Raw genomic sequence first — 20136 nt, forward strand, 5'->3', positions numbered from 1 at the left:
CGGAACGGTGGAATATGTCCAGTTGCTTTGAAAGAATAGTCGATAATTTTCTTCGTGCACGAACAACTTTTGTTGGATTTGGCTCGTCTTGAAAGACCTATACAGTCGATTCTTGTTTAGTTTGGGATTCATATGCATAGATCCATGATTCGTCGCCCGTCACGATCTTTAAGACGTCTTTTGTAACTCCGTGGCTGAATTTTTTCAACATTTCTTTGCACCAATCGACAATACGTTTTTTTAAGCTATTGTCAATCACATCTTTGACTGCCAAATGTTTATCAATATTGAATCTATGCGAGTGGAACTAATTCCCCATCTCACAAAATATCACATGACTGTTAGTTTACATACAGCGTCGATGATTTCTGGCACAACAGCCTAATTTGAATGACCTTCATGAAATTCATCCGGTAGCGAAGTCCGATCACGATTGAATTCGGAAAACCAGCGAAACACGATGGCTCGAGATCGTGCCACATCACCAAAAGTAGAAGCGACTTATTCGGCACACTGCTGTTGATTAATCCACGTTGAAAGTCATCAAAAATGTTTATGATAAATTTCTATTTTTTCACCAAGATGAATGTTTCAAGTATCTGTTAACAAATCAAATAACACTCGTATGTGAACACGTCAAACTTTATGATGGTAACATCATCATCGGTGTTGCCATTACTCAAAACTTAAACTTATGTGGCAACCCTCGTACACTCTTTTCCAGAATATTTGATTAATATTATTTCGATATGTTAAAACAACGAAAATCCTTCAAAACTTTTTTCTGAATTTATGTCAACTAAAATTTTCAACTATAAAAATCTATGTTCCATTATAGAAAAACCAGTTTGCAATAATAATTTCCCAAAAGTGCGACTTATAAAATTTCATACCGAGCATAAAAACCGGAAGCAATCTTGTTGTACGTACGATCTTGTTATACATACGTTGCTATTTCCTCTTTCATCATCAAAATTTCACTCTGTGGGATACAAGACATCTGCCGAAATTTTTAAACATGGGGGTCTGGATAGAACGTGAAACAACCAATAAATTTTTCAGTAGATTCGGATGTAAAGCTCTGGTTAGATAATATTTTTTGTCTAGAAACTGAGTACGAATTATTTTTTTTATACAGCTATAAACGAGATTCTCAACTACTTTATTTAATATTCTATAAGTTTTTTCGATTATTTTTGTCGAGCAGTGTATTATCTTTTTTATGAACATTCAACAAAACAGTTTGAATAGTCATTAATAATTTTTAGTTGTTTGTGTTAGTTAAAAGTACTAGAAATAATTTAAACAATGGCTCTCGTAAGTAAATATAAAAACCAATGTGAATAATTTATTATCATTTGAAATGAAGTTGATTAAATAATGATCAGATTAACCAATTTTTAAAACGATTTTTTTCTAAAATTTTAGCGAATATTTACACATGGTTGAAAACAATAAAAAAACTTGTTTATTCGTCAGCTAAACATTTGTTACAGTACAGGTCTCAACAAATTTGGAAACTGCATTATTTTCATTATTCAACGTATGAAATTAATATTTTTCCCTGCTACCGGTGTACTAATCTCTCCTTCGTTACAAATTAGATTATGAAAGCTTTATTTACATTTACAACAGGCAAATATGATTTGAAAACTTTCAATTCCGTTCACGATACAGTTCTAAAAATTTGCCATCGAGCTTTCAAATTCAGTCTTTCTGGAACCATCTATCGTGAATTCAATGAACCACCCCTATGGCTGAACCAACTTTTCATGTCATACTATGCGAAAGTTTCAGCACAAACTGATTATCCAGTCTGGCTCTAAACTCCAATCACTTCCAGCAATCATCCTTCTTGGAACAAGCAACAAACAAAATTTAATACATCTCTAAACATATTCCTTAAGCATGAAACACAGGATGATATACTGAAATAACGATTTATAGATATTATCAATTCTATTTCCTATAATAAAATTCTGTTGTATCTAAATCTGAGGTAGACGTAGGTTCTGTCGAAGCCAGATCACATCAAATAATCAAACGACATCAACTACCATCTTTCGCTATCGTCTACAAAGGAGAATTAAATGCAATCTTCCAAGCTTTGAATTCTCTATCCCCTGACGACAAATAATCAGTTATATGAACATGAAATATGTCTAATACATCCTATTATTCAGAATATTCATGACCGTCTTGGAAGCTCTGGTTTTACCATTAGTTTAATCTGGATACCGTCTTGAACTGGAATATATGGGAATGAACATGCTGCTAAAGAAGCTTCGACGGTTAACCTCCATAGTGACTCGATATAAATTCACAATGATCTCATAACTAGCTTAAGACGTTCGATACGCGACCGATGGGCAAATCATTGGGCTAGTTGTAGTAATAAGCTACATAAAATTCAACGGTCCAACGACTGCAAAAACCTACCTCCCACGCAGACTAACTATATCTGATGGCCACTTCTGATATTCCCAAATATCTGCACTGTAAAATACCACTGGCAGTTAACCACTATAAAGTTGGTCGGAATATTCCAATGAACACCGTTACCACCAGATAGAAAATTACCTCCAAGAAAATTTAAATAATGCGGAACAGTAATCACTCCTTATCTATTATTTAAAAGACATTTATCTATGTAATGAATTATAAATTCTTAATGTATGTTAGTTAATGTTATTGTTAAAGTTAATAATAGAGGTCCTTACAGTTGGTCAGTAATTCGAGTATTTAATATATTTAAAAATTTATATATATAACTTCTTATTTATGAATTTAGGTCGAATTGTATTATATTATAATTTAAAATATTATTGATGATAATTTGAATGACAACACGTGACAGAAAACATGTTTCTATTGGTTACTGCGGCTATGACGTAGAAAGTAAGTAAATACTGAAACGTGGTCGCCGTGTATCGCCTTTCAAACGTCATGCTGTTGTTGTGAGTGGAGGTAATTGTTTGTTTATTGCGATTGGTGTTTTTGTAAGGGTTTCAAAGACTATTCTAATTGAAATGATGGCCGAAATAGGATTTATCGAAGCAAGATCGGACAATCTACCTAAGGTAGATGCATTCATGGTTGCTACGTTCTTTGCTAATAATCAATTATTTACTTTATTTGGCTGAAATACATAGATTAAAAGCAGATACGTAAGTACTTATAATTAGACTTTCTTATAGTAACGTCATTGTCACATTTGTTTGCTTGAACTTTATTAAAATGTAGTCATAAAGATGGTACGTTTGAAGGTTTTTTGTTGTTTCAATGCCAACGGATGAGGTGTTTCCCGAAATGCCCTTTTCCGGTTTTTTTGGTAATCGAATTCGGTTGGAGTCCCTTCGTATACCTTGAAACCATTGTTTTCGTCGCTTTTCCTCTCGAGATACTTGCACGAAAACTTTATTTGGTGTTTTTATACTAGCGTTTGTACATTCTGGTACAATGCTTCAACTATACATCATCTTGTATTCTACAAAATTGAATACCCACAGCCTTGCTGTGTATTTCTTTAAAACCCAACAAATCTGTTTAAACTGTATTCAATCAAGTCTGTTTACTTACTTTCTACGTCACACAACTTCATACTCAGTCATGTGACAACAAATGCGTTTTACAATTCTTTAAATTTTTGGTTTTTATGAACTTATACACCGTTTAAAAAAATTTAAAAATAGTGTACGATTAAGAATGTAGTTACGGTATAAAAAAGTATGCAAGACCCCTATTGTATTATAACTGTACCATGTCTCAATTGTCTTAGTTGTCGAGACACATTAATTCTAATAAAAGAAAATAATATTTTTTTTCTCAATAAAACTAGGGTAGCAGACAATTTTCATTTGATAGATTCATCCCAAGACGACCTAATATAAGACTCGAAGCAACGTTTGATTTAATTAACACGAGTGATTCAGCAACAGTATGTAACAAATATGACTTTATTGAGGATGATACGTTTGTAAATACAGCCAAACAGAGATATTGCAGAGAAAATTATAGAAAATTGTGAGTAATCCTTTTATTTGTCATTAATTTTGATCATAAATATATTTTATGGAAAAAATACATAGAAAGTGAAGCTTGTTAAGACTTTAATTATATGGAGAGTACAATTGCTTCACTATTTCTTAAATATTCGTTCTTTTTCTGTTTATTGACGATGTAGTACGTTTTTATTATAAATATTATAAAGTGCTATAAAATAAATAGAAATTTGAAGTAATGTATGTAATGTTTTCGGAAAACTTTGTAGCGAAATTTTTGAAACAAGGAAATAATGTTAACAATTTATTTATTAAGCTCTTTGTTCTTAACACATTATTACAAGAAACACAATTTAAATTATACTTAAAGGGCTATTTCCTTCAATTGCGCTTAATTTGTGCTTAACGCGTAGCATCATAGGCTGGACAATTTTGAGAATTTTTTGAAATATCCTAAATTTGAAGTCGTAGCTGTTGCCCATTTTAGTCTTCCCAACTCTTATCATATTATCATACACTTTTCTACACAATATCGCCCAAAACTCACCAATAGGGCGAGCCTAAGGTATGTTTGGGGCATATCCTTATTATCTTTGGTTATTCTGGCGTAATTGCTAGAGGCTAGATCGGAGATCTGGTCAAAATATTGAGTCATTGCGCTAATGTGTATTAATATAATCAACTAATTTTGGAAAACAACTCCCTGTATAAATATGTCCATCTTCATCCTTCACATGTCCGACATAAGGACGTGAAATGCGTGCCTCTGATATGACACTCCAGACCAAAACTTTATCTTTTTTTTGGATTTATATTTCACGTTATTGGAACAATTTTCTATGTCATCTGTGTAAAATCCATCATATACTTTAATTTCTGAATATGGTAAGGTGAAATATTTTTTGTTATCAAATGATCACAGCTCTGTTCGCTGTAAAGTAACGTGTACGTCAGCACATCGGAATTCAACGCTACTTACTGATCTTCAGTATATTTTGGACATTTTTTTATTTCCCTATGTTTAACCCTTTCTCTTTAGTTCTTGATGGTCGTATGGGAAACCCTAAATCGGTGAGCCAAAATATGAATTCTTTACTTTGGTCAGAAAAAATTAACCAAAACACAAACATGACAATAGAGAGATATACGACGAAGAGCAGGTCTAGTGTATACGACTTTAAAGATGATAAAGACTGAACAACTGCTCTGGTACGGCCATGAGATGAGATTCATCACAGAACAGGTGGCCGAAGATGATGTATTAACCGCAGTATAGTAGAAGACGGGGGAGATCCTCAAGAACCTGGAAGGAAAGGATTGATCAGAACGTGAGAGACTTAACTATCCAGGAAAACGAGTGGATGGATAGAAAAGTGTAGCGGAATGCGGCAAAGGAAGCTGTAGAATCCTTAATAAAAAATTCGTTGCCTTCAATTTAATTATTTAGAATAAAATTGAACAAAAGAACTAGGTTGGGGATAGGGTGGTTATTCGTTCATTGGTTAGGAGTGATCCGATTTTGTAGTCTCAAACTGTCTGCTCCACGCAACAAATCACCCCTTTTTTCAGCCTTATTTAGCCAATTGCTGAACAATCCCAATCCTACGTCAAAGACTCTCGTCAATTTAACGACGTTCTCACAAGTTTTGATATTTGTCACACAGATATTCTTGTCAGTTTTGATATTATCTCTTTATTTACCAACATCCTTATCGATGAAACTTTGTCTATCTTGAACATTAGTCACCACATAGCCCAATATTATCTTTCGCCCATCCAACATTGTTTGTCCAACACCTACTTCATATTCTAAGGAAATTTCTACCGGCAACTCAAGGTACCCCCATGGGATCCCGTCATTGCCAACATTTTCATGGACCATTTTGAAAATAAAGCATTATCCTCGTGCCCTCTCCGACCAAGTTGTTGGCTACGATATGTTGATAACACCTTTGTCATTCGGCTCCATGGAAGAGATACTCCTGCTCCATCTGAATGGCGCACATCCTTGTATACAGTTTACGATAGAGGTGGAGGAGAAGTCATCTCTGCCATTCCTTGACGTCATAATCAGGAATGTTTTTCCTCACGGTTTCTCTCACTCCGTCTATCGCAAACTCATACCAATCGTTTCCAATGCTCAATCCCATCATCATTCGGCCCAACTCAACTTTGTCATTGATACACTCGTATCACGATCCATTTCGATGATTGACGAATCCAGTCGATCATCTGGAATCAATATTTTTAAGCAAACATTGATTCAGAATGGTTACAACAAATATCAAAATTTCTAGGAGCATCCACAAATTTTCATCTCCCACTCCTCGATCCTCCTCCACTGGTTTGAAAGATCAACTAAGAGTATACCTTTTTTACATCAAAGGTGTAACAGACAAAATTTGCAGATTCTTCAAACCCCACGGTATTTGCACAATCTTCAAACCCAATCATAGACTCTCCTATCTAGTCAAATCTGTCCATATCTTCGTAAATCGGCTTACCTCTTAATCCTTTTAAATACAGGTACTTGATGATGGCTCTATACTCCAATTTTTCGATTTTCACAATTCCGGTGGACATATTTTTTCTGTTAATTTATTGCGTAACTCTGATTTACTTTTTTAACGTCGTCAAACTTTACACTGACACTTCTAATAAGTTATTGTTCGTTGCTATGGTAACGCAATATTTTGTTAATGCATGGAACTGGTCTAGGCTAACTATACCAATACATCTTCGTAAACTGATGTCTTATTCTATAACAAAATCTATTAAAATTCTGACAGCTAGTTAGAGAGAGGAACAGACCAATTCCTGTTTTCAAGTTATGTTAATTTGATATTTGTCTTACAAATATGAAAGAATTTGAGAACTATTTTCATTACTTTTAATACAATTAAATGAACGAAAACTTATATTACATACGTTAGCCGTGGCGTAAAGAAACATGAAATTGAAGGGAAAGACGCAGACACAGCGTCGGTTTAATCGTTTTGATAGTGGAGATTTGACCCTTGAACATCGTTCGCGCTCAGGTCATCTACCTACAAGAGATATTGAGGTTACAAGGTAATCAGTAGAAAACCAGCTTAATACAAACTCCTTTGGACCTTGTAGAAATTCAAGCGAACGTCGATTAGATAGGTCGATTCGTGCGCAAAGTCTTGATGTACGTCTCACGTTTAGTATTCTTTAAAATGATTAATTAAAATGGTTGAGCTATCAATGTCAACGTATTTAGAAGACATCTGATGCGAATTTATGAGATATGGAGATATTGGAGATATGTTCACCTTTAGTTAAGCGAAAGCAAGTTCTCTTACAACAAGACATACTGTGAAAGTTATATGGAATAATATCGGAGAACTTAGTGATATTGAACTCCTATTATATCCAATATTTAGTACGCAATTGATTACTATTCATACATGACGAAATTCTCGCGAAAGGGAAAGAAATTCAACCCAATTTTGTAGCATCTTAATCCAAATTATGGTTACCAGTTGTCAAGGAGCTTGTTTCGAGTATTATTATTTTTTCCAGTTTGAAGGAAGCGATGTTTTTTGAGAAATACAATATTTTTGAACTCTCCAATTTTCATAAGAAAAAACCAACGGGAAAGGAAATATCCCATTGGCCGGTGAAACCTCGCAACAAACCTCTGCTTCCCGGATCTCCATCAATGCTGCTAGATTTACCCGATTTGGATATGCATTATTGTGAGTAACAAAGATTTAAATAAATTATGATAAAATATGAATTTGACTTTTAATTTTAGGTAGAAATGTAGTGGATTGGGGTAAAAGCGGATATATTGGTACCATATACGACTATAAAATCCATTTATGGCATCCCGAAAAAAATATCAGAATCCAATTAACAGATATTAGTGGAAATATAGTTGAAAATTGTATCAAATGGAATGCGGATGGGAGTAAATTATCGACAGCATTGGTTGGAGGAAGCTTAGCAGTTTACAATATGCAGCTGAATAAAGTAAGGGAAAAACAAATGGTTTTTATATTATTAATTTATTTTTTTATAGACCACACACCTTGGTACTTGTCCTTGCAGACTAACCCCGATGGGCATAAAAAAAATGTGTTCGATAATCTCTGCTGAATGGACGAAATCTAACTATATACTAACCGGATGTTCTAAAGGAACTTTGACGCGTTGGTTACATAATTTAAATTACTCCAGATTCCGTTATAGGGCACATGTGGGAGATATCACCAAACTCATATTGTCCTGTAAGGAAAAATACATAGCTACGACAGGAATCGACAATAACTTGGTCATTTGGACATATCACGAGATTGAACAGAAGTTAAATATCAAGTGTATATTACCCACGAAGGTGAGAAGGTGCAAAATCCAATATATTTCTTCACAGAATATACCAATTTTAATGTCTTCGAAGCTTCTACGAGATGGTTTGTCCAGAAAAACGTATTAAAGCTGAATAATAACTTCATTTTACAGGTTGCGCCGCTTGGCTACGCTGTTGCTGTAGCCAATCCCATCAACGTTCAACGTAGGAGTTAACGGCTGCTTGCTAGGAGTTACCTTTTTTTAACCGACCGTCGACATGGAGCTCTCTCTGATTGAGAAACAGCGCATCAACATCAAGTTTCTTGCAAGGCTAGACCAGAATGGCCATGAGATTTCTGCGTGTTTCAAACAAGTTTATGGAATCAATTGTCTGAAAGAACCAACCGTAAACAAGTGATTTAAAAATTTCGGGAAGTCTGAGAAGAAGTGGAAGGAGACTCGCCCAGGACGTCCATCGACAGTTCTGATGAGAATTTCAGGTTGAGTGCTTTGGGGATTGGTTGGAATCAGAGGAAAGAGGGGACTTTCTCAACCGAGTTATCACTGGAGACGAATCCTGGTTTCATAAATTTGATATGGAGCTCAAATCTACAAGTGAATAAGCAAGTTTGCAGAAGAACCGAGAAAAAATAGTCCAATGTGAAGACAATGTTGATTGTTTTCTTTGCTTCTGGGGGAATTGTTCACACAAAATTCTCACATAAAAACTTGAAATGGAAATCATACCTTGAATCCAAAGAGCAAAGAGGGTTGAGTGCTGTGAATATTGGTTGAAATCAGAAGAAAGAGGGGAGGAGACGAATCTTGGTTTAACAAATTCGATGTGGAACTCAAATCTCCAAGTGAAGAAAGCAATCTTGCAGAAAAACTGAGAAGAAATAGCTGAAGTCAAGGTCCAATGTGAAAACAATGTTGATTGTTTCTTCGCTTCTAGGGGAATTGTTCACAAGGAATTTGTCCCTTCCGGTCAGAGAGTAAACAGAAATTTTTAAGTTAAAGTTTTGAGACGAGTCAGAGCTCATATGGCCTGAGTTCGAGCGGATTTTGCACAAGGGGGCGGGTGGATTCTTTATCTCGACAATGCCATCCACGACGGTCGTTGTGCGTGAGTTATTGGCTCGAAGCTCAATCACTATGACAGACCACTTACCTTAATCACCCGATTTAGTACTTGGGAGATGTGGAACATATCAAGGCTGAATAGACACAACAACTGAACATCATCACAACTGAAGACTTTGTGCAATGTTACCAACAATTGAAAGGACGTTGGCAAGTGCATTTTATCTCAGGAAGAGTACTATGAAGGAGACCATATTATAATACCCTAATAAAGTCATTATTCAACTTTTATACGTATTTTCCAAACAAACCTTCTTAGCTTTATTTTTTGAATTATTGAATTATCTCATTTTTAGGCCATTGCTTGGCATCCCTGGAAAGACTCACTGCTGGTGGTGGGCGACGTTGATCGTTTTTATTTATGGAATGTTCAAAATATGAATATGCTACGTTCAATCAAATTTGAAAATAGTTATATCGACTGTTTAGCTTTCAATCCATTGTCAGCAGAACTTCTGGTGAGATTTATTCACTTTTTCACAATTGAAAATTTATATTCTTGTACAAATTGATAAGTTTTGATAAGCTACGAAGGTGAATTCATAAATTATGACATATATTTAATTAATAAGTAAATATACAGGGTTTTCTAGTGCTTGGTGAGTTGTAAGCCTTCAAAGCTGCAAAATCAGAACTTATATTTCTGTATATTTTCTAAATTATACATTGGAACATTATGATTTTTTGATGGATGATTACGTATGTCTATTCTTTATGTTTGACGGAATAAATAATTCCACACTATTATCTGGAGGCCAGGGGTGACTCATGTTCAATTGTTAACAATCCGTAACTCTTAAAGGGACAATCTTAGATAGCAAAAATGAACTTTTCAATCGATTTTGTTTAACTCGATACTCGAAACCGTTCGTCATAGAGAGACATTCTGTAGAAAATTATCATAATAATAGGTAATAATTGAGTAGATCCATAGTTTTTTGATAATAAACTGATTGGTCTGCGATACTTATAATTTCTCCACAATGATTTGCCACCATATTCCTCTAAATATTCGCAGAGACCTGTGGTTCACTATGGAGCCCCTAACCACTCAATACATGATCTAAAAAAACCATTTTTCTACGTTCCCCTGAACTAAATACAATGGAATCATTTTTTGAACATTGAATAAACACTTCCATTGTGACGCTACAAAGCAGAATCTTTAAACGCTCTTCCAAGTTCAAAGAAATAACTCAGAAACGAGCGGCCGTTGTATGAGAATTTTTTTTATCTCACAGAATTATTTTCACTTGCTAATATTTTTCATCATGTCCCGGAATATATAAGCTATATAGTATAAGTTTCATCACATAATCCATCCTTTTGGCCTTCAAAAACTGATGAAATGCGTTTTTTTTTTCAGTTAAGTGTTACATTTTGTGAAAATGACGATAGAGAAATGAGTTATTTGAAAGTGATGAAAAATCTTGACCAAGTTGTTGATGAAGTTAGGTGTAACGAGTTTAGGATACCTTACTTATTATGGGATCATACTGGAACCAAATTGGGTGAGTCTCATCAAATAATTATAAAGTACAAATTTTAATAAACTAAAAATTTTACAGGTACTGCTAGTACTGAAGAAAGTTTCTGCATATGGAATTTTTTTGGTAGAACAACAAAAGAGGAAAAGAAATTTCTGAAAAAAGAGAAACAAAGTTTTCCAGCAATTTAAGGTTAAAATATTTTCATATGTCATGTGTTTTAAACTAATAATTACACTATTATCCAAATTTTGATTTTTTTCCACCCACAAGATTTTCTCCTATTTTCAGCTGAATATTCTACGTGAATTTTTCTATTATAGAGATGGGAAAGAATTTCTACTAGTGGTAGTGGTATAGTAATCACTGTTACACATTTTGTTCCATTTTCGTAATTATTCATTTAAACACCGGTCTATATTCCAGACTTTCATTATTACGATACTAACGGCAATTGTGAAAAAGAATTCAGTAAACGGCATTAGCAATTTTAATTTACCTAATTCAAAGTAACGACGTACTCGAATTTTTATTTTTATGAATATGTAACGGCTAAACGAAGTGTTATACCAGCACTAAATTCTTCTGAAAAGAATTATATTGTGTTTTTTTTATTTTTCAAAAAATACTAAAGTTAAAAGTATCATTATTATTCAATTTTTTTACAATGAAAAGAAAAGATACGTTACATTTGTATTTAAATCAAAATTGAAATCTTACATGTAATAATTTTTTTATACAGATAACATTAACCACTTCAAATCTTCCTTATTTCGTAATTATTAGCATAAAGTATTAAGAAGCCATGTATAAACAGCTGCAGTCGATAATCTGTTTATACAATTCGTCCTCGTGAGATAGGATTCTCCACTCACACTGCACATTTGAATCAAAATTGTGAATTTGCTGCCTCAATTAAAATTACGTTTAAAGTCGTGACTGGATTTACTTGATATGCAATATTTGGATAATGGAAACAATGCGATGACAAAATACAAATATTTATTGACCTACGATCAGATTTAAAATCGAAATATTGAATTTGAAGTGTCATAAAGAAACAGTATAGTCAAATAATACAAGAGTGACTCATATTTTTAACATTTGCCATTGTGGATTTAAAGGAAAGGATATCAACTAAACATAAACATGATCTTATTATTGACAAAAAATTTTGAATACCCGATTGGTAAAATATTGGAAATATTAACCCGATATTATAAAGTAACTATCAGTCTTACGTAATGGGAAATATTAAGGAGGCCCTACACTATCAAGCGGCTTGATCAATGGGCGCTTCAAGCGTACTTCAATCAACCCTCCAATCTTTTGATCAAAACTCTCAGTCGAAGCTGAGAAATGGAGGAGTGTGGTGTCAAATGTAGATTTGGGCTTCCTGGCCGTAACATTTGTTGTTGTGAAGGGGAGAAACCACAAAAAGAAAAAAAGACGGTGGTCTAAGCACTGGTATAAAATGAGGAACCGCTCCACTCATCAACATCTCCTTAACTTTAGTCCACCAAGACATCAAGAAGAAAGACACGAAAATGCGTGAGGCGATTTCTGCAATTCAGAGATTGTCTGTCTGTCGTTGAGATACCTTAGCATCTGGCATGGATTTAGAAGACCTGAAATTCACTTGTGCCATTGCTCCGCAGACTCTGGAACCCATCATAATGGAAACTTGCTCTGCAATTATCAAGACATTGAAGGAAAGCAACTAGGTAAGAAATTATTGTCCAAGTAAATCTCTTTATATTTTAAGAAAGGAAAACATTTACAAATAATTATATTTTACAAATAATACAGATATCACACAGGTAATGTATATTATTGCTGAACTGAAAATATAAGGGTACAAGTTCACATTGAAGTAAATGAAGAGAAGAACGTGGCAGCTTATCTTCATCAGACGTTTCGTGGTGGAAGATGACGATGAAGGTGGCGAGGAGGGTGGGTTTGAAAACGCACTCCTTCCCTTAACAAGCTGCCCATTTCTGCTTCAAAAATAGTGTAATTTATAATTTTTCGGCGTTGGTCTGGAGTTCGATTGAAATATTCAGTCTTTAAAGGGATGGCTGGGGAGTAACTACGTCAGAAGGAGACCCTACACTTTTGAAACTGAGTTGTGATTGCGAGTCTTCATCCGGAGTCGGTTGCTGTAACAAAAAATAAAATACAGTGAAACTTAACAAACTCAAATTACTACAAGTCTAAATTACACCATGGGTTACAGAACCGCACGGAATTTTTCCCGATCGGTTTTTCTGTCAGACAACAACCGAGGGTTTGAAAAAATTGTGCGGCTCCCCGACATGATGTAATTTAGCCACAACAGCAATTTAATAATTAAACTTCTATTTACACTAAGTGTTAATTCTTCGTTTACCGTAACGAGTGAGAGCTCTAGATATACAGAGGTCAGGCAACGCTTTCGAAAAATCAGCATCCGTCCGACAACGCCTATAAATCTGGCAAGGCTGCCGAAAAAGATTAAGATGAAGCAAATTCGTGCTTCGGACAGTGTGTCTGTGTCATGATGAACGTACTGGTCGAGTAGACACGTTTTCATAATAAATAGCCGATAAAAGTTCACGCTTCAAGAAAAAGTTGTTTTTGTCGTATCTGTATACGAAGGCTGATTACGAAGCTATATTCACCGAATTTCAGAATCATTTCCAAACTCGTTGCTATCAAATCGTTTAACATTGTGGAAGACGTACCAGAAATTCTTAAAAACGAGCTCTGTTGCCGACGCGCCGCGTTCTGGACGACCGGTGTCTGTAACAACTAACGAAAATATGGTAAACGTGGCGCTGGCGTTAATCGAGCAGCCGAACCAATCTACTATGCGGCTATCGGAAGAGCTTCAAATATCCCATCGTTCTTTACGACGAATTCTGCATACACCATCGAATTCACTGCTCGCATCTCCTCCACGTACTTCACGAGGATGATTTTGATCGCAGATTGAAATTTTGCAAGTGGTACCTCAGATGCAATTCCAGCTTTCCATTTTGTGGTCGGATGAAGCAACCTTCAAGCTAAACGATATGGTCAATAGGTATTACTGCGTGTACTGGAACGACCGGAATATTCACGTTTTCGTTAAAGGAGAATTGAATCTGCCTGGTGAGTCTATGAGCAGATATCCATGCGGGAGGTCTTGTGGGTCCGTACTTTTTTGAGGATCGAGTGACGGGCCAAAGATATCTGAAAATGCTCGAAGATTTACTTAGGCAAATGGATAACGAACCAGCACCAGCACCTTAATGCTCATTTTAGAGAATTTATAGGCAGACGAATATTCGTTGAGTGGCCCGCACGATCATCTTACATACCAGAAAATCTTGTAAACGAGCTCTGTTGCCGACGCGCCGCGTTCTAGATGACCGGTCTCTGTAACAAATAACGAAAATGTGGTAACCGTGGTGCTGGTGTTAGGTGAGCAGCTCAAGCTTGAGAGATGTACCTAGGATGCAGTCAGGATGATCCGCAGTTCCAGCATTCCATGTTGTGGTTGGATGAGGCAACCTTCAAGGCATAACTGCGTGTACTGGAACGATCAGAATATTCACATCTTCATTAAAGAAGAATTGAACCTGGTGTGTATATGGGCAGGTATCTATGCGGGAGATTTCGTGGATTCGTACTTTTTTGAGGGTCACGTAACGGGTTAAAGTTATCTGGAAATGCTCGAAGATTTTACGTCTGCAAATGGACAACGAACCAACACTCGCAAACATTCGTTATTTCATGCAGAATGGAGCTTCGCCATTGAGTGGTCGACATGATCATGTGACTTAACGCTCTGCGATTTCTTCCTGTGGAGCCTTCCCAAGGACCGCATCTTTCTCGATTTTCCAACTGCAATTGGAGAAGAATTTGAAACTGTTCTCGGACTGACTCATGTCCACCTTTGTATTTTAATTTAGGTATACAAGGGTGTAATAGGCTTTAGTCCGTTTATTAACAAAATTAGCACCTAATTTGATATAATTTAGATCGAATATGGGTTACATAACAAATAAACAAGTTCTTCTTGGGGATATAGTTGATTCATTATTATTTTTCAACCGAAAACAATTCTAGCTGCGTATTGAAAATCTTTTTCAGATTTGCATTATTGAAAAATCCCATAAAACACGAAGTGTGTATGTCATTTCTTTGGTAATGGCGGTGATAAACGTCACCGAAGAGAGTGTCCGTATAGGTGCTCATCATTTGTCACTGGCCTCTAGCCTCCAGCGCATACAGCTAACCCTCATAAAAAATTACAGTCCGAGATATATGACCGGCCATTATTTAATTCTGCTTACGGAATAGCTCACTTGTCACGGAAAACAAATAACAAACAAGAATTAAATTTAGTCATGGATATAACTATTTGTTGTAGAAATGTCCGGAGACGCAAAATTTATATTTACAGTTGTTTCGAGAGAGAAAGAGATAGAGGTAGATCCATAATTAGTTATTTAATTAAAAACTAACCAAACTACGAGATGAAAGCATGAAGATTTCAAAAGTAATTGAGAAACACAGTGAAAATTAAAAAGAAGGATGAGAATTGTTGCTCACTCTTTATTCAAATTTTACTTTTGATTTATAATTTCCTATATAAAATTTAAACGACGTTTTTGTTATTTTATACAATTTTATACCCAAATCCTGCTGTAATTGGAATTTAAAAAAAAACGTTCCATTTTACGGCCAATAAACTTCGCATCAGGATGATGGCGTTTCTTATAGTAGGAAATAATTTTATAAAACCGCCAATCGTTTTATGTTAAAAACGGAAAACATATATTTCCAGTGACAGTTTTTATCAATTCTACGAGAATGAATAATTTTAGAATAACACGTAATTTATAACCATATATCAAAGATTTAGTCACTCTTCAAAATCTTCTGTAGTCTATAAAAACGTGATCGAAACCAACTCATTTCTAATGATGTTGATCATTAGCTCTTCTAATCTTCTTGATTCCCACCTATTCACTTTAATATTCAAAATTTTTTTTATTTTCAAGGATCAATAAGATTATTTCAAATCTCATTCCAGCCATAACTTTAATAAATACCCCTTTTCTAGATATAAAAATAGCTGTACGTTATCAAACATAACTTCGGCGGTTAGAGTACACCTCAGTGACTTAAATTTCACTTAAAGGATAACATTTCATGCGATAAGACTTAATTATTGCCCAGCAATGTACCTATTTCGGTTCCGTTTCGGTTTGTTCTCTTTTTTTTTACGGTGTTTAGTTGGAGGTAGAAGGAAATCTGAAATATGAGGGTTCGTGCTTTGTATATAACTAATCGGCTTCTATTTATCTCTCTAAAGCTCGTTTTGGAGATGGTTAAGAAAACGATGAGAATAAAATTGATGATTTATGAACGAGTATCATCAAAAGGACATAAGCTGAGGAGCAATCAAAATAATAAGAAAAAATAATTAAAATATACTATTTCTATTTATATATATTTTATCTGATATAGATAATGAACGCATAGTTTCAAAAAGAAATTTTCCGATTCAGATAAATATCATATTATCACACAAGCTTGGACGTATCGTCTTTAAATAGAGTCCTTTCCAAGTTAATCCCATCGGACCTCAAAGCTCTCAACTAAAATCCCTTTCAAAAATAGTTTGCCTAGTCAACCCTACAATTGGCTCACTTATTTGATTCACGTTAAGTATATAATTATGGAGGGTTGGATCCGATTTAATACCCTTTTTAGTTACCGTTCCGCCCTTTGACATCGCCACTTTGAATCAGCGACGTCTCTAAACATTCTCGCACAAGGGTTTTCTAAGAAAAAAAAAACAAGTTTTTGCCAAAAATCATCAACGTAATCTCCTTCAAGAGCAATACAATCATTCCATCACTTCTCTAACTTCTCGATGCCGTGCTTGTAGGAGGATTTATCTTTTGCTTTAAAATAGGCCTCAATTTCAACAATCGCTTCTTCATGAGCTAAATTTCTTACTGGCGAGCATTCTTTTAGAATCAGTAGTCACTACATTAGGAAGCAATTCGAAATGTAATTCATTCAATTTAACCATCGACTTATGGATCGGTGCATTGTCTTGGTGAAACAGTGTTTTTTCCTTCGGCCGTTTCCAGAGGCCGTTTTTTTTTTATTTTTGCATTCAAACGATCAAACAACTCTATGTAATATTCGCTATTGATTGTTTCTCTTTTTTGGAGATTGTCGATGAGCAATATTCCATGCGCATCCCAAAATACTGAAGCTATAACCTTCCCAGCTGACTGTTGTGCCTTTAGTCGCTGCGGACGTGTTTCATCGGTTGCAGATGATCGTATTGAGTCTGGAGTAACGTGATGGATCCATTTGTCATCCAATATCACATATCGATGGAAAAAATCTGATTTATTACATGTAAACATGTCCAAACACTGCTCTGAATCATCAACACGTTGTTGTTTTTGATCGACTGTGAGTGAACGCGGCACCCACCTTGAAAAAAGCTTTCTCATGGTCAAATGCATAATTGTAAATTGACACCCTTCTGATATCTTTGTGGCATCAGGTATCACACGCAATTTCAATTTACGATTAGATATAACCAATTTGTGAATGTTTTCTGGAGTAACCACATAAATTGGACGACCAGAACGCTCACCATCATCTGTGCCTGCACGACCACGTTTAAATTCAACAAATCAATAACAAATGGTTCTTTTTTATGGAGCAGAGTGGAGACAACAGTTTTGAAGCCATTGTTGAATTTAAACGGTATTTGTTTTAACAAGAGCAATGATAAATCAACACACGAAATTATGTTGAATCCATTGTTTGAAAAAAACAAAAGTAGCTCCACTTAAATGGCTGTTACTAAGTTCTAATTAGTCGAAATTTCACGACATTTCACACATAGTCTTTTGAAATCTGGTACTTCACAAAGGTCATATGGATTTGACAATGGCAGCGCCATCTGTGTGTGAGTCACATGACTTATTGAGAGATGTAATATATCACAGTAAAGGTAATTCTTTGCCGAAAAATAATTTTAATAACAGTAAAGTTAATCATGAAAAACTCGATTTTATGCCCTAGTGTTCCAAAAAACTTTGGTGTTCTCATGATAATCATCTCAATGATTTTCAAAATTATCTATGATCTATGTAATGTAGACATATCTTTCCTAAAATTGACACATAGGTTCGGGATAAGGAATATGTCGACACCAACCGTCCGTTATCTCGTTAAAAACTCTCCTTGTATATGGTGTTGTTTACAGATTAGAAGAGCGTCTTGTTTAGACGACAAAATTTCCAAAACTTCTACAACAAGTTTTGATATATTTGAATATAAAACACAAATATTACCAAGAAATGAGAATTCGCGTCTCTGAGCCCTAGTCCTGTAGACTAAAAGAATATAAATGCTATTTATTTCGTCCTCAGATATTTCGTTGCAAAAAGAGGAGGGGTTAACTCCACAAGGGCTGTGAATAAATCTGATAGAATAAAATCGAATGTCCAATTCTTCGCAGAAATTTCAATTTCTCCTTAACACAATAATGAAAAGGGAGGTTTCGATTATTTATTTATCAATGTTTATGAATTACTTTGACGGATTGAATTACTGATAAAGAAGCGGTCCATCAAACTACAATAATGTGGATTGATAAAATGATCAATAAAACTAATAATTTTAAGCGCTTCATACTTTTCTCAGTATAACTTATTGATAAAAATGGTACATTCCAAGAAAATTCCAGTTATCCTCTATCCAGAAGTAAATTCGAAAGGCGGGGTTATTTTATTCTTCACCTGAAAGTTAAGTGAAATATACGAGGGTAGACAACGAGCTTTAGTCGATATTGTTCGCCAGATCAATCCTAATGCTTCTTAAATAGAAGTTATGACCCTCTTACTTTTTATATTCCCAGCTTGTGATTGTAAACCCTTATAGTCACATGGTACATGACTTTGGTACGAGACCTAATTGCAGGAAATTGATGGTAGATTTGAATGAAATCTTAAGCGTTAAGTTCAATTAAAATAATTAACGTTAAAAGTGTTTGTTCTCTAAATATACTCTAGATACGAACAAATAAAATATGTCAATGTCACAAAATAGATAAAAACCTTCTATTTAATTAGCAGATTATTTGATGACCATTAAAGTCAGTTAAGACTTGCTAGAATATAAATTTGATGCCATTTTACGCGTTGAGAAACTTAATTGATAATCAGGCTGAAACTTTATTCACAACTTTATACATAATTTCGAAAATACGGAAAGATGAAGAGATAGAGAAAAGTAGAAAACGTATCTAAGAGTTTTGATACATTATTCAGCTTATAAATAATAGTATTGTTGAAGTTATGTTGCCAATAATTCAATTGTTTGATTTTTTCGAATATAAAATCGATAAATGCAGTCGCTAAAAGTTTCAAGTAATAAAAAGAGAGCCATTTCCTTCTTTTTCAGATAGATCGACTTTTTTAATGTTGAAAAGGTGATTTAGCTGCCTCCCAATATTCGAGTTTCATTATTAAAAGGAAATCGACTGAAATGATATTGAAATTGGAATTATATTATCGTTTTTTGCCATATAATTCATTTTTTGATTTAAATTAAAAGGTACGATTGGAAAAGCTCTTTCAAAACTTGAAATTGTTTGTTTTTTGAATCAGTTTCCTTTCCTTGTTTCTGCAGCTCAAGCGATATCACTTAAGTTCATGCTTAAACATTTTAATCACTATCAAGGCCACCAAAAAAATTTTTTAGTTATAACTTTGACTGTACGAGGATGTATTGATATCTAGTAAGCCTAGACCAGTTCCATGCATAAACAATAAATTACCATAGCAACGAACAATAACTTATTAGAAGTGTCAGTGTAAAGTTTGATGTCAAAAAAGTAAACCAGAGTTAAGCAATAAATTAAAAGAAAAAATATGTCCACCGAAATTGTGAAAATTAGAGTATCGAGCCATCATCAAGTACCTGTATTTAAAAGGGTTAAGGAGGTGAGCAGATTTACGAAGATATGCTTAATACCCTTGGTGATCAATGTCCTTCGTATGCGACCGTGATAAATTGGACTGCAAGCTTCAAAAGAGGTAAATTTTCCATTGAAGATGTTGACCGAACGGGAAGACCAGTTTCTGTGTCAGTTCACGAAAATATCGACGCAGTTCATGACA

At 34.7% G+C, this 20136-nt stretch overlaps 1 protein-coding gene across 1 annotated transcript; it reads left to right on the forward strand.

The window, feature by feature from the left end:
- The first annotated feature begins 1060 nt into the window (after window positions 1–1060).
- Window positions 1061–11197, forward strand: LOC130452444 (protein cortex-like). The gene is made up of 8 exons (XM_056791731.1): window positions 1061–1317; window positions 3839–4023; window positions 7548–7723; window positions 7783–8000; window positions 8050–8364; window positions 9758–9919; window positions 10828–10972; window positions 11030–11197. Exons 1-8 carry the CDS (start codon window positions 1309–1311, stop codon window positions 11137–11139), a joined length of 1320 nt encoding a protein of 439 aa, XP_056647709.1. The 5' UTR covers window positions 1061–1308; the 3' UTR covers window positions 11140–11197.
- The last annotated feature ends 8939 nt before the right edge of the window (window positions 11198–20136 follow it).

This window comes from Diorhabda sublineata, chromosome 1, assembly GCF_026230105.1.
Source record: "Diorhabda sublineata isolate icDioSubl1.1 chromosome 1, icDioSubl1.1, whole genome shotgun sequence".
Lineage (NCBI taxonomy): Eukaryota > Metazoa > Arthropoda > Insecta > Coleoptera > Chrysomelidae > Diorhabda > Diorhabda sublineata.